The 16,587-nt window shown below is 43.1% G+C and overlaps 1 protein-coding gene across 1 annotated transcript in view; it reads right to left on the reverse strand.

Annotated features, from left to right (window-relative positions):
- The window catches only part of carmil3 (capping protein regulator and myosin 1 linker 3), a 130,098-nt gene that overhangs the window by 55,246 nt on the left and 58,265 nt on the right, over positions 1 to 16,587 (reverse strand). Inside the window, exons 14-15 of the mRNA XM_056293867.1 lie at positions 16,304 to 16,381; positions 3,842 to 3,918 (exon numbers count right to left, since the gene is read on the reverse strand). Coding sequence (XP_056149842.1) covers positions 3,842 to 3,918; positions 16,304 to 16,381 — 155 coding nt within the window. The remainder of the gene's footprint in view (positions 1 to 3,841; positions 3,919 to 16,303; positions 16,382 to 16,587) is intronic.

The raw sequence follows: 16,587 nt of genomic DNA on the forward strand, positions 1-16,587 counted from the left end.
GTGTATTATGTATTCATGAGTTAGAGATAGATTCTGACTTTGACATTTAGTGTCAGTATCTTATTAACTATATAAAATTAAAAGGTGGGTCTGACAGTAATTACTGCAACCAGAGTATCCCAGAGGCAAATGCATTCCTCATGGCAGACAGACAGACAGACAAGAGACAGACAGTGATACAGAGAGCGATAAAGAGAGATGGCATTAGAGAGGATAGATGAGATCGAGATCGATGCAAAGAGAGATAACAGAGACAGAGACAATATGTCCCTGTCTCTTGGAGGGATTTTTTGTATTCGTGTGCGTGCGTGTGTGTTTAAAAGCATTTTTTGAGTGGCTAGAAAAGCACCATACAAACGCAATTAATCAAAGTTCTCAGAGTTACAGCAGATGAGGGACTTGTACGAGCACAGATAGGATAGTTGTAATACATGAGTTCTTAAATGTGTTGAGAACTTGCGAGAGCACCCAAATAGCTATTTCAGATCCATGCTCAAATACTTCATCACAATGGAGGAACTTTAGGGAGGAGAGTCCACCTAAGCAGGAGAAAGGGATGAGAGCAGAGGAGAGGGAGGAGGAATCCATGTTTTAAGAGGAAATGATCGTTTAGGAGAGAAAACTAACCTGACACTTCTTTTTCGAGCAGTGTGATCTCTCTTTTTTTTTGTGTCCGCTGTCCTTCTGGCTAACTTGGCCATTGGTTTTGATGACGGAGCAAATCCTTACAAAATCTATTTACTGTGAACTTGTGCATTCGACTGTCTGGACTGTGGAGGGAGGACTGTTTCATTGCGGAGCTCTCCTTTTTCCACCAATAACCAGACATTGCCATCATATGACAACAAAAAGTGACACGTCACATGTACTACTTAAAGAGACATTGGTAGTCATATTTCCATACTTTCAAATAAATGTCAAGAGAATAATAAAACGTCACAAAAAAATCCTATCACTTAAAAGAAGAAACTAAACCCCATACCACTTTTATGGGTTTGCTCCCATTTGAAAAGTGAGAAAACCATTTATATGTGCTGGACTGATCTTGGGACCAAGTGATGTAAGCATAGCAGGATTAACAGTGGCAGAAATAGTCAAACATCACAAACCATCGCAATTTCATGGAATTGTGTTTTTACATTTGCTCATTTCTATAAAGACTGTCCATACTAGAAAGAAGTGTTTTTAGAAAATGCTTTATCCTCTCAGTATACAACTGACGTAATCACATCACACGTACATTTTGAAACATTGGTTCTGATGGTGTCCAGTTCAGCCAACATGGCAAGCTAGCGTCATTTAGTGTCAAGGTTAAAGAAGCTAGCCTTGGGGCGTCTAGGTAGCGTAGCGGTCTATTCCGTTGCCTACCAACACGGGGATTGCCGGTTCAAATCCCCATGTTACTTCCGGCTTGGACAAGCGTCCCTACAGACACAATTGGCTGTGTCTGCTGGTGGGAAGCCAGATGTGGGTATAGGCCCTGGTCGCTGCACTAGCGCCTCCTCTGGTCGGTCGGGGCGCCTGTTCGGTGGGGGAGGGGGAACTGGGGGAAATAGCGTGATTCTCTCACGTACTACGTCCCCCTGGCGAAACTCCTCACTGTCAGGTAAAAAGAAGCAGCTGGGGACTCCACATGAATCTGAGGAGGCATGTGGTAGTCTGCAGCCCTTCCCAGCTTAGCAGAGGGCATGGAGCAGCGACTGGGATGGCTTGGAAAATAGGGTAATTGGCCAAGTACAATTGGGGAGGAAATCCTGAAAAAAAAATGACGCTTTAGCCCCCATTCTACAAGTGACGTCATTGCGTCACACACATATACATTTTCAAACACTGGTTCTGATGGTGTCCAGTTCAGCCATCACAGCCAGCTAACGTAGAAGCTAGCCTCTAAAAAAATTGTACAAGGTTGAGACTTGTGTGGCCTTGTTGATTAATGGAGCCCGAGCATTTTTGAATAACGTTCCTCGCAAAACCTAAAAAAAGAAAGAAAAAAGTTTCAAAGTCGTAAGTCATAAAGTATGTATTTTTAAGCCATGCAGCTGTGTCTCAGCCCTATCTCATCCATTCATTTTAGATGCTGGTTACACTTTTAGGGTTGAGGCTGCTCGCAAATTGAAGAGCAATGGAAGAGATAGCAGGTGGTGCATCTTATTATGGTAAACCATCTTCGGTATGACTATCATTCATCAATTTAACTAAGTTTAGTGGTTTTCAGTCACCAGGCTTCCTTTAACACAAGCACACGCAAAAAAAGATTTGCTTTGCCATTTTTTTCTGGTGTGAGCGGGGTATCAGGACATCATGTGGGTGCCTGCTTTGCAAACTAATTTCTGTGCTCAGTCCAGAACCCCATCAGTCCTTTAACCCATTTGTAATGATTAGCATACTGCCCGTCAAGACATCAGAGATAAAGAATGACTTCTGTAATAAAAACATGGCCAGCGGTGTCTCAGTCTCTCTCTCTCTCTCGCTCTGTCTCTTGCCTCCCCCAGAGTGCTGCATCAGCAATTGCTCACTACCAGCGTGTGTGTGTGTATGTGTGTGTGTAACTATATATATATTCATACATCTCTACATTGCTTTGCTGAGTACCAGCACATGCGTGTACATGTATGTGGTATTTGTGTACATGGTGGTGGTGGTGGGGGGCTTTGGTATGCAGTTTCATATTCATGCATTGGAGCCGCTGGTTGTTATCAACTTGGCTCATCTTTGTGGTGTCATGTTGACGTCACAACACATAGCCTCTAACCAACACCTGCGAGCTCTAAGCCTCATTTAGTAGCATGATCGGCGGCTTACGTGTATCACGAAATGTAGAGGTGAGGGATGCAACAAGGCGATGTGGGACAGAGAAAGGGAGGAAAGAAAAGATAGCGAGGTAGAGGGAGGCAGAAAAAAGGGAATAAGAATTCAGAGCAGATGAGGAAGGAATAAAAGAGCACAAAGATGGGTGAAGACAGAGGTAGGAAGGAACCTGAAGATGACAGAGATAAATGGAGAGCAGAAGAACAGAGGGATATATGGGTTGGTGGGTGAGAGAGGTAGAGAACTAAATCAGCAGAGAGTGAGAAAACAGATGTAATAAGGTAAACAGAAAAGCAGAAGGAAAAAAGGCAGATGAAATGTACTTTTCCAAAAAAGACAGGTAGTTATGTATCCAATGGGCACTACAACAATGAGGTTTCAATTCTAGCAGAATACCATAAGAAAAGAGGGAGGGAGAGGTGTGGAGAGAGAGAGAGAGAGAGAGAGAGAGAGAGAGAGAGAGAGAGAGATGCTGGCATGGAAGCCCAAGGATTGGAACAATAATTCCTTGCTAAAATCAGTCTCATTTTTCACCAACTTTTCCTCCATTACGCCGTAATCTAATGTGCTGAGCAGGGAAGCTCCTGGGCTCCTATGGGACACAGCATGATGAAAGCTAAGGCCACCTCTGCCTGATAGCAAGGTAAACACGGCTGTACACACACGTGCATGTTTCGAAACACACACTTTGGCTGGCATACACACACACACACACATACACACACAAAGCGAGAGAGAGAGAGAAAGCGAGAGAGAGCAGGCCAGAACAAATGAGAAAAGGGGGAGGCGAGTCACACTCAAGCTCACACGGCAATTGTTTTAGTAAGGTGCAGGGCGACACACTAAACTGTGAGAGAAAATGAATGATGCCTCTTTGCTCTGCACTGCATTTCACCCCCGACTGGAAATCCTCCAGAGCCGTTTGGCTGAGTCAGAAGAATAAAGAAGAAAATCTAGTATTGTTTGTGTGCTTTTTTTGTGCTTTACCAGGCTTTATACTTAGCCAGCATAGCGGTAGAAGGTGAACACACACCTGTGAGAGAAGGAATTCTTGGACAGGTTTAGGTAGGACAGGTCAGCACAGCAGCCTCGCAGCAAAGCCCCAAACAACTGGCGGAGGGAGGGAGAGAGAGAGCGAGAGGGAGAGCAAGAGCAAGGGAGAGAGAGGGAGAGCAAGAGAGAGAGAGAGAGAGAGAGAGAGAGAGAGAGAGAGAGAGAGAGAGAGAGTTAGTTAAATGAGCAGTGTGTTGTTCACTACTCTGTGTGTGGATATGTTGTGTAACAGTTATTTTGGCTCTTGAACGCTACACAAATGGTCGTAGCAGCGATTAAAGCTGACAGAAAACCAATTCTGAATCCCCTACAGAGAAATCATGCCACTTCTATCCTGGCCAAAGAGTCTTAATAAATGTCCATTGATATATCCCATTCTTAAGAAGATTACGATTATATACGGCGTTTAACAAGAACACAATATCACAGAGACTTGGCTTAAAAAGGTAGAGTGTGAATCTCTGAAGATGGAGGAACAACTCGCAGCTTGCAGACTTGAACAAATGGATCGGTAGGTCAGATCAAAATGCACTGGCTGCAGAATCAGCAAACTGGTGGTAATAGGGAGCGTATGGAAAAGGACCGGCACCCGTTGTAGACTGTATTGTTGTGAACGGACGATCCAGTGTGTTAACTTGCTGCCGATCACAGCTCAGCCATGAGGCATTTGCAATTTTTTTTCCATCCGTTTGTTTTATCCTTCATTGTCACCATCTGTGGGGTTTCCACGAGGTCATGTAAAACTGCCAGATTAGCAGGGTATTAGAAAGATGACAGTATTCTTTAGCATAACCGAGGACTGAACAGACACTAAATTCATTGTGGTTACCAGCAATAAAGCAAGTATTTTAAAATCCTAATTGGAAATCTTATTCTTTATTTCTATTCCAAGTATTTTTATGCTCTAGGTAAGGCACTGAACTGGCCTTGTGTATGAAATATGCTATACAAATAAACTTTCCTCGCCTTTCCTTGCCTACCTCTGCTGGTTAAACAAACAATTTGCAACCATTTGGTTCGGTTGCAAACAATTTGCAACCATTTCTTGACTGTGCCTTTTTGTTAAGATCACTAATGAAGATGCTGCATTGATGACTGTGTGCCTTTGAGCAAAGAACTTAAAATCCCCAAAAGCTTTCAACAATTTTTTGCTCTGGGACTGCTGCTGTACTGCTACCAACTCTTTAATTCCTCTGTGCTTCAGGTCCTGTGGCATGTGATCATCTGTTGGCAAAGTCTACAGACTGCTTGTCTCTGGGACCAAAGAAGCAATTAGAAATGGAGGTGAATTGCACACGTTTCCATCAAGCCAGTTACGCAAAATATGATGCTTCGATTCGGGAATGGCTGAATGGAAACAGCAAATTTGAAAAAAACAAAAACAAAACAAAATGGGCGATGGAAACGCATTTGTGGAATTAAATGAGATGTGAACAGAATTTAATCACATGATCCTGATCAGCCATTTCGTCATCTTAACTGGTCCATCTTTGTCATGGATGTTGAAGTATGCACATGTGCATTGGTGCCTTAACATCATTTTAGGCAGTTCAGATATAAAATCCCAAATCTCCTACTTATCAGTAAGCAGAATATGAAACTCACCAATATGAGATAATATGTCAACAACAAATCAAGGCAAAGCTGGGTGATCAGCCAAGCAGGCCTCTGTGCACAGCTGCAACACAAGAAGGATTAGGACTCAGGAACACTTTGCCATTTCTGAAATGGCAAAGTGGGCTGCCAAGTCTCACCCTTTGGGAGTGAGAGTCACGCAATTATGTCTCTTCACACGCTCACACGCCACACTTGCTATTTCAGACGCTCATAAACGTTTTCCCTTCACCTCTATATAATATTTCCACAACTTGCTATGCTGCTTGCGGCTTGCCGTAGTCCGGGTCCGTCATTGCCTTTCCGGGGTTAGCCCGCCCTATTCTGCCTCTGATTGGCTGACCCAGATATTCTTACCCTAACCTTAGCCAATCATCAGTCCTCATGCCTAAATCTAACCAACCCAATCAATGAAAGGCAACTACGAGTATCAACCAATCAGAGGCAGAGTAGGGCGGGTCATAGCGTCAACGCCACAAAATAAAATAAAATAAAAGAGCTCCACAAGAAGAAGACCCCACTGAAGAAGAAGAAGAAGAAGAAGAAAAAGAAGAAAACGGTAGGTAACCGTTTCATTTTGATCATACGAAATAGTAAATACGTTAGTTTTATAGAATAAAATGCGTTATAGTCACTCAGTCCGAGCAGGAGTAACGTTACACAGGCTGCTGTGATATCTTGCAGTTAAAAAGGAAAATATTCGAAAAGTCACTTGTCAGAAATCTGTAGAACAATACCTTCCTTTTTGGTGAATGTCCTGTTTTTGGTTTCTATTATACTTGGTTCACAGATAAATCTCTGAATGTGTTATTGAATGAAATTGATCTATTAGTTCTTGACATGAGGTGATGATTTTTTTTACAAAAACCAGGATGTGATTTATTTTGCCAAATAGTCTAAATCTAAAATTCTAAACTTTTAACTTTCCAGAGCAGAAGCTTAGCTCAGTGTCTGTGCCTGTTAGAACATTTGAGATTGGGTATGTCAATGTTTGTTGAAATGACTATTATGTCATTTGGTGGGTTTAACTAGGGTTGCCACCCATCCCCCAAAAAATTCCAGTTTACAATTAGTATATGGAAAATATGTCATATTTCATGTTTTTCTCATTAAATAATTGTGGTTTTATGTTCCCAAAAAGGCATTAAAAGGTTAAAATTACTTAAGAAATACATGTAAATTTAATAGTTATGATCAGTATTGAAGTTGGTCAAAAGATTTAATGCATTGAAAGTGAAAAAAAATATTAATGTGTAATATTTTTATAGCACTTTTAAGGAACTGAACATTTTTAGCACCGAGGGTAAAACGTCATGATTTTCTGGAGGGGTGCCCAAGGGTTAAAGGAACTGCTTGAATTCATAATTTGAGCCTTGTGGTCTGAACAAACAAAGAAATGCACTTTATTCTATTTTTTTATATTATTGTTCTGGTTCTGTATTCATTGACATTTTATAAATACATTTATTTTATTTGTCTAAATTCTTCTTGTTACAATTGTTTTCATTTCTACTTATGCTGGTCAATTATGAACACCATATAAAACAGCAGGAAACTGGTTTTTAAGTTGCACAAATAATTGGGTTGAGAGGAGCTCCCTGAATACAAATGACAGAACAAGACTGAATAATGACATCCGACAGTCTAATTCTAATGTAGGCTTGGACTCTGTGTATTCTATTCTTTCTAGCAATTGACAATATTTCTTATGTGTTCACTATTCCGAATAAAGAGAGAGAGCATGAGGAGGAGGCCAACATCACAACAGTCTAATCCTAATGTTAATTTAAGTTCAGATATTCCTCTAAATCCACCTTAAAAAAGGCCAAGTTTTTTTGTCGCCTGCAAAAGTCCCCTCGCCAGAGTCTCACTCTTAACTTTTGTTGAAACTTGGCAGCCCTTCATGATCGTTTCCCCCAGCCCACAGCAGTGCAACACAAAGACAGAAACACATATCTAAAAATTACAAGACACATATATCAAAAAAAAAAAACTGTCCGAGAGAACGAACACCTAGATGACGGAACTGCCGGTCTGCATGGGCTAGCAGTTAGCTTAGCCTGCCCCACTTCTGCATCCTGCCAGACAGTCCTCGGTATTTCCTCCCCGGTGTTTCCTCCTCGGGCACAGCTCCAGGTAGGGCCATGGTCCCTGGGCCCACCAGACACAACAGACCAGGCTCCCCCAGCCAATCCAACGCCAGCTCTCCCAGCCAGACATCTTCAACACACCTCTCAGCACTCCACACAATGACACCAAAAACACAGTCAACACTAGGCCAGGCCGCCGCCAGACCGATCAAGGTGTTATTGGAACTGCCGGTCTGCATGGGCTAGCAGTTAGCTTAGCCTGCCCCGCTTCCACATCCTGCCAGACTGCCCTCGGTGTTTCCTCTTTGGGTGCAGCTCCGGGCAGGGCCGTGATCCCTGGGCCCACAGGACACAGCAGACCAAGCTCTCCCAGCTGATCCAGAGCCAGCTCTCCCAGCCACCAAAGATATGGACAGATGTGGACAAAGACACTGCATGGACGGTACTGGGTGAGGCCGCCGCAAATGTAAGTTCTGCCGCCATCTTCCCAAACAGGTACTGGGTGAGGCCGCTGCAAACGTGAATTCGCACCGCCATCAAGATCAGTCTTGATTTCAATTAAATGCCCGCAAACATCACAAGCAAAGAACCGGTATAACAAGCACGAAAACGGCCAGACCCTGAGCACACCTGTGCTGTGTGTGAGTAGTAGCAAGCGCGCCCTCCTACATGTCCCCACTAAGCATCCTTCTCAGGTCGTCCATGAGTGAGTGAGTGACCACAATTTGCGATGCATAGCCCATGGTGGCAGCTGCACGCACACCGTGGGAAAAAGAGCGTATTGTCTTACTTTCAGAAGTGCTCTCTTCTGGCCTTCTTCATCATAAACACTTTGATTGTGTCTTTAAAATCCACAGCCCAAATAATGTGACGCTCAATGGATTAGGGTGAGGTGGCTCAGTCTTTCTTGTTGCATAGTTGACGGCAGACTACTTTTAACAAAGGATTATGATTATGATATACTTTATTAATCCCCATGGGGAAATTCTTCCTCTGCATTTAATCCATTCTGTGTAGCTAGGAGCAGTGGGCAGCCGCCATGCAGTGCCCAGGGACCAACTCCAGTTCTTTCCATTGCCTTGGTCAGGGGCACAGACAGGAGGTGAATTAACCCTAATATGCACGTCTCTTTTTTTATGGTGGAGGAAACTGAAGCACCCAGAGAAAACCCACCACAGATACGGGGAGAACATACAAACTCCACACAGAGAATGACTTAGGATGACCCCCAAGGTTGGACAACCCCGGGGGTTCGAACCCAGGACTTTCTTGCTGTGAGGCAAAAGTGCTAACCACTGGGCCACCGTGTCGCCTTAAGATTGCTCTCCACTTGCGTTGGTGACTGAAATGTTAAGGAAATGGCATAGAGCTATGGCCATATTAGGGAACACGGTCTGCAATTTTCTTCACCTCAAGAGTTTAAGCAGTTCAACTGCTGATGTATTCACTTCATTGCATAAAAACCGAAATTAAAACATTTTTTCAAGCTCATGTCTTATGAAGCCCCTGGTCCTCGTGGAGCCGGGGGCTTAAGCCGCAGTAAGCCCGTGCATTAAGGCATCCATGGACATGTAACGTAGGACACATCAGACTATGTTCAGGGTTTTATTTGCTAAACAGATGTGATGGAAAGGCAACTAACTTGCATTTTAATTTTCACGACTTCAGAAAAGTTCATTTAAAATTCGCCTGAAAATTGAATGGAAACGAAGTTAATGTCACATTAAAACCAAGGTAGGTATCATGCAGTTATTCACAAAATGTGAAAATGTAAATATTTTTGCAATATTGCCACTAAAACCTGTGCTTGTGATAAATTGTGTTGTATCACTGACAGGGCATTCGCGATTGCTGCATTTTAGTAGCTGTCGAGTAGTCGATTAATTGCAGATTTTTTTCCACCCATTAATGATCAATTCTCATCAAAAAGGTCTCAAATATGACCAGTAAAGGGTTAGCTTATGTGGGTAGGACCAACCTGGGGTAGATGAAATAGCAGAGTACTCCGAGAGGCTGTTTACAAATGAATCAGTCTGATTGGACTAAACCCCCAGCAAGCCTGTCTGAGCTGGAGATACTGTTTGACTGCAGTAAGAACATGACCAGTGTTGCCAGATGTTTGTATGATAATTTTGCCCTCGGTATGATGACCATAAATAATGCCAAAAGTCCCATAATTTGATCAATTTGTGACAGTTAGTATTAGTACTTGTCATTAGTCTAGGCTATCTCATTTTGCCCGACAATTTCCATACACAATCAGGATAGCAAACTATGGATCCTGCATCTGTGTTTATGCATCTCTTCTCACATGACGTCTTTCTAGCCCATCATGGTTGTTGTGATGATGACCACGACTCATGAGCACGGCTGTCGTTAACTTAACCATTAATCAAAACTAAACGGTAGTCTATGTGTAACTTGAGCTGATAAGGTAAGCATTTTATTTATTCAATTTCCATGTAGATGCTGAACAGGCTACAACTCGTATTATAGTATACTATTATAGCCTTTAGTTTATTGCACAGCTATGATTTTTTTTCAATGTTGGGACATATTTATTTGAGCAAGTGCCGAAAAACTAATCCCTTCCACACATCATATATTGACGTCAGCAAAATTTTTTAAACAATGTGGCTAAAATTGTAGATGGTATCAAAAAGCCATTCTTCTCAATAAATACGCGTTTTCTGAAATTACACATTTATGCCCATTTGTTGGTTATGATTTGCATACGGTAATTTTCCTCAAAATATGATAATTTTAAGCTTCTGGTACGATACTTTAACATTTTCAACGTGGCAACAACACTGAACGCGGCTGCTTTCTTGCAGATATTTTAGTTTAACTAGTGACTGTGTTCTAGTGACTTTCAGCAGAGTGCTTCCATGGCTATCGTGGTGATGACAGCTGTTGAAAGCCGAAAAGCCTTAAATTATCTTAAATTGAATGTTCAGTGCAGTATCTATTCATCTGGTCCTTTTTGTCCTACATTATGCAAATTAAACGGTGTTGCCAATAAGAAGCATACACACTTCTTGAAGTTACTTTTGATGTGGGGGAAAAACAGATTAGCAGAGCAGAGGTGTCCGGGTGGCATGGTGGTCTATTCCATTGGCTACCAACATGGGGATCGCCGGTTCCAATCCCCGTGTTACCTCCGGCTTGGTCGGGCGTCCCTACAGACTGAATTGGCTGTGTCTGCAGGTGGGAAGCTGGATACGGGTATGGGTTCTGGTCGTTGCACTTGCACCTCCTCTAGTCATTCGGGGTGCCTGTTTGGGGGGGGGGACTGGGGGGAACAGCGTGATCCTCCCACGCACTTCATCCCCCTGGCGAAACTCCTCACTGTCAGGTGAAAAAAAGTGCCTGGCAACTCCACATGTATCAGAGGAGGCATGTGGTAGTCTGCAGCCCTGCCCGGATCGGCAGAGGGGGTGGAGCATTGGCCGGGACAGCTCGGAAGAGTGGGCTAATTGGCCAAGTACAACTGGGGAGAAAAAAAGGGGGGGGGGTCCAAAAAAAAAAAATAGCAGAGCAGCTAGCATCTAATGAGGAATTTGGCATCACAACATTAAATGATTAAATATGGGCCACTTTCTGATTGAGTATAATGACATAAAAATACAGCTGCACAGCCAGCTGCGGTTTGTTTCCCACATTATAAGAAACATGAGAGGTGAATAAGTCTTGCTGAGCACAATTTAAAGCGGTTGTAGACAACTTTTCAACTCCTCCTTAGCATTTCCAAGTGTTTTTATTGTTTGCGCCACTGTCACAAAGACAAGACAGATTGCTCTCCATTTATTAGCAGCCTGGCTACTCTTCAAAACAAGAAACAACTGTAAGAATCCCAATTTGAAGTAGAAATCCCGATCCCAGTGCTATGATAAAGACAGAGTAAAACATCCAGTAGTATTAATAAGTAGGCAGATTGTGTTACTTACTGATCCAGTAGAAAGAATGCTAACTGGATGTCGGTTTGGAAAACTCTCAAGTCCCGTGTGTTGTATCAAACTCGGTTTTCCCCCTAGCCAGAGTTCGATACAACTGGGACGCTTGATTAACCTTAACCTAACCTCAACCTAACCCTAATCCTTAACTTAGCTAGCTAACCTGTTTCCATGCAAAAGCTTTTGTCTGGCTAGGAGGAAAGAGATCTCGACGGGGAAACAGAGTTTGATGAAACACCGGAGCTCGCTCCATCAAGTGAATACTTGTTCAAAACTCTTGTTTTATCTCCGTTTCTATCACTCTCCCTCTCTTCAACTTCTTTGCCTCCTCCGTCAACAGGGTTCTTTTTCTCTTGCTAGGTAGAGTTTACACTCTCACTTCGGTTGTTCCACTGACCACCATTTCCGCTACTGGGGGATAGCTACCAATAACTACTGGGGGAAACAAAAGTGCTAACCTCTTCCTATTTTGGTTACTCAATGGTTGACACTCTTCCTTTGTGCCGTAAATCAAGCCTTCGTTTTCCCCCCCGAGATTGTACCCAGAGGCAGACAGCATTTGGTTCCCTACAAGCGTGAAAGCAAGACTTATAAGGGAACCAATCTAAACACAGATGGTATCATTATTCTATAGCCATTACACTGTGCAATCACCATTTACATCACAATGTTACGTTAAAGCAAAAAAGTTGTCTACTGTGACTTTAACTTACATAAATGGTTAAGCGTAGTCATTAAACAAAGTGTATTTGAAATTGATTAAAGTAAAATTAAAGGCTTTTAGGAGGACACTACGTGTTCTGTTTGTGTTTTTAACAGCTGCAGTCACTAAACTCACAAATTAACATAGTCACTCATTAAACCAAAAAACAGGGATAGCGGGAGTCTTTCCTTCTCTAAATACCTTAAATTCTGTTCATTAACATAGCATAACGTAGAAAATGATTGTTCCAACAAATCTATGTTGGAACCACAGCGTCCCCAGCTGCATATCTGCTGTAGATGCATTGCCACTGCTTAATTATTGCACAGTGTTAAAACCACAGATGAACAATTAGTCCACAACTATGCAAAGTGTTGACTAGTGGTTTTGATAGTCGACTATTCTGTGAAAACCTTACTGACAGTGTATCTGACAATATCCATCTGATGTCATGCATCATTTTCATCAGCAAAAGCACATAGCATTAAAAAAAGTGTGGAAGTTGGGAGAAAACAGACGAACAACTTCTCTCTGACTACTCGAACACATATGTTATTTATTTTTCTATTTTCACAACCTCGCCTCAACAACATGGAATCAGGAACGATTTATTGTCATCTCATTCATGTACGCAAAAGAGATGAAATTTCGTTTCTCCCACCGGACGCCCGGTGTAGTGTGAGGTCTGTGTCACGGTGTCACGTGTGATGGTCTGGCCCACCAGACACAGAAGACCAGGCTCCCTCAGTTGATCCAATGCTAGCTCTCCCAGCCAGAAACCTTCGATACACCCCCCCTGCACTCCACACGACAACACAAACGCAGATGCAGACAAAAACACTGCACAGTAGACGCTAGGCGAGGCTGCCGCCAGACTGCCCTCGGTGTTATCAGAACTGCCGGTCAGCATGGGCTAGCAGTTAGCTTAGCCTGCCCTGCTGATGATCACAGGAACTATGCCAGAGGGGCTTTGGTGTAGTGGTGCACTTTAGAGTGCTAGCATTCCACGCAGGTGTCAGCCCAGTCTCTCACATCTTTTTTGAGCCTGTGCCAGATGAACTTGGCTGCCACCAGTCTTGGAGATGGCTTTTTGCCTGGGTGGGAGAGGCCATGGACAGCGCCAAAAACATGCTGCCTTCATCCAGTGGGAATGACGGGCCGGGGCTGACCTGTGGAGATGTCGCACAGGAGCGTGGTACCAGCATAGTCAAAAGCCACACCCTCTAACTGAAGCCCTGTGACAGACGTCCTGAAAGCCTGCACGTCCGGGTCGACAGCCTGGTCAGCTGCCATGCAGGCACAGTAAAGTACCAAGTGGACGGCCCCCGTGATGGCCCGGGAGAGGTGGTCAGTGACGAGGTTGGTTTTGCCAGCAACATGCTGTACGTCTGTGGTCAACTCCAAGATGTAGGAGAGCTGATGCTGCTGGCAGGCAAACCCCAGCTCAGCCACCTTGGCCATGGTGAAAGTCAGTTGTTTGTGGTCCGCAAATGCCGTGAACTGGTGGGCCTTCAGCAGGGAACGGAAGTGTTGAAAGGCAAGGTAGAGGGCGAAGAGTTCCTGGTCGAAGGTGCTGTACTTCCATTCGCTGGGGCGTAACTGTCTGCTGAAGAAAGCGAGCAGCTGCCAAGCACCATTCACCCACTGCTCATACACCGCACTGACTGCATAGTCCAAAGCGTCTGTGGTAATGGTGATTGGAGCGTTGGGTGATGGGTGCGCCAGCATTGTTGCGTCAGCCAGAGCAGTCTTAGCATCAACAAATGCCTTGTCCCTCTCTGCAGACCAGTTCACAGTGTGTTTGGTGGCCTTGCCTTTCAGGGCCTCGTACAGGGGTCGCATGAGTAGAGCAGCTCAGGGGATAAAGCAGTGGTAAAAGTTCACCATGCCGCAGAACTCCTGCAGGGACTTGACTGTGAGCGGTCGTGGAAAGTTCACAATGGCATCCACCTTTGACAGGAGGATATATACCGCTGGATGTGCAAAATACAAAAATGAAACTTCTGACAAAAAAAAACCTTATATTGACAATATGTGTTTTATAAAGACTTAATCAAGCTCCAGGAAACTGCCCCCAACAAACACCCATTTCAGTTTGACTTTAAGTACCAACTCAACTCTCACAAAAGCGTAACATGTCAGAAAATACCTTTTTCCTTGGCAGCATGAGCTATCATGTGAGCTGTCTGATCAATATTCACTATCGTCAGCACATCAGTGCACATTAAAACAGGAGCTTATTAATAATTCAAAACAAAAAGACTGACAATGGGGGGGAAAAGGACAGATTCTCCCAGAGACACTTGCTCTCTAAAGGATAGATTACAACTGGCAAAACAGGACATGAAACAGCCATCAAAGAGCGCATTCTTTTCATCTCAAAGGGGCTTCAGAGAGAAAAAGGAAAGAGGGGAAAAGTTTGAGCGCCTGCAGGAGGAACAAATGAAGGGAGAGAATGGACGTGGCAGCCTTTGTTTGAGCTTTCAGATGAAATTCAGTATTCATGGCTGACATTAGCCCCAAAGTTCTTCAGTTTTACAGTGTGGAACAGATAAAGCAGATTTACAGCAACGGGATATGCAAACAGTTTTTACAATCTGCCCCATACGCTCCTGGGTGTTTCAAATGGCCTACCCAAGTACAATATACCACACAGACTGATTATTATGATAATATGTTATTAGGAAAATGGACACAGGTAGAGTATGAACATAGCGTCGCATCAACAGCAACAGTTCACCGGGGTGGTAAAGATACAGCAGTAACAAAGCACTGACAAATCTACTGACTGATGTCATTGCTTAATCATAAGCACACCTAAATCAAACAGACCAATCATTAATCGCATAAGCAGCAGTTTTGTTTATCCTGTTGTGCTTACACTGTTAGGTCCCAGCTCTTTAAAGTGGCTTAAGTCGCAATTTAAAATGCTGATAAAAGAAGCAAATATTAAACTTTAATGATTTCCTGCAATAAAATCTAATCTTAAATGGCTTTCTGACTACTTCATAAAGGTTTGTCTCTACTGTAAGGTGTTTTCTCTCAAATAGATGTTATTAGGCTTGACATTTTACAAGTAGATGCAACTGGCAACAACTGTCATTCACACACGCATGCAAGCACGGATACACACACACAAAAACCCTTTAAAATCACTACACGTGCCCACACTGTCCACTGCTTCCACATATTGCCAAGTAAAACCAATAAGCCAAAAAAATAATTTAGTGCACTGAGTTCCTTGAAAGGCGCTATATGAAATTAAGTTGTTGTTGGTCTATTCCTCTTTTGAAGCCTGACCTGACAGGGCAAAATCAAAAAAGCTTTCAATATAGAGCTTGAGGCTGTGCTTGATTTTAAAGGTGTTTTTGCATATTGTTTTGAATTAAAATGGTGAACAAGTTAAACTAAATACAGTAAATGAATGAATTGATATTATCAATGAAATAAGTTCATTAAAGCATGCTTATGTTAAACAAGAACATTTACATATTTACATGAGAAATCCCCCCCTGTAATATTATTTCATTATGCATACTTTTAGTTTGAAGTGCATCACCGTCAGAATACTACTTCCTGTTTTGGTTAGTGCCCAGAGCGAAGGAATTTTGATGATCCGTTTAGAAAAGAAACAAGACTAGGTTAAACCTAGTATATGCCTGGACCATAACTACATTTATTAAACAGCTGTTTTTGTGCGACTACGTTTAAAAAAACAGCTGTTCCATGAACAGCTGATGACATGATAACTGTTCACTGCGTCTCAATTTGGAAGAGCAACGGCCAATGGGGAAACTCCAACTCGGCTGCCTGACCAATGGGGAATCTGAGCTGGCCCCGCTGTTGTGGTCCAGCCATAAATGGAGAAGTTTGAATAGTTTGTGTTAAAACCTTGTTTTATTTGCAACTGAAGAGTCAGTAAAGTGCTTTCTGGAAAGTATCTTCAACTACAATATACCATGTCTTAGTTCTGCATGGTAAATGAGAAACTGAGAAGCCATTTGTTATTTGGTCTGAATTCAATTCTATGGACTGGATGAGAGTGCAACAGAGAGCGATAGGCTGGAGTAGGAAATACAAACCGAGTCCACAGTGCAGTCTGTTCCCGAGAGGTCCAAATGGACCAGACAGTTGGGTTGGGCCAAGAACAGGTACAGGTTCTGCAGCAGAAAAAATAAGAAGTGTTCAATGTGATGAGTGAGAGAGTGGACAAGGAAAACAGTACATTGGATTACTCATCTGTGCAACATGTCCTTGAGTGTGGGCAGGTTTTATTTCACAAAGCAGACAATGCCAAGTGTGCGTGCATGTGTGAGTATGAGCGCACGCGCAAGTGTGTGTGTGTGTGTGTGTGTGTGTGTGTGTG

The sequence above is a fragment of the Lampris incognitus genome, chromosome 14 (assembly GCF_029633865.1).
Source record: "Lampris incognitus isolate fLamInc1 chromosome 14, fLamInc1.hap2, whole genome shotgun sequence".
Classification (NCBI taxonomy): domain Eukaryota; kingdom Metazoa; phylum Chordata; class Actinopteri; order Lampriformes; family Lampridae; genus Lampris; species Lampris incognitus.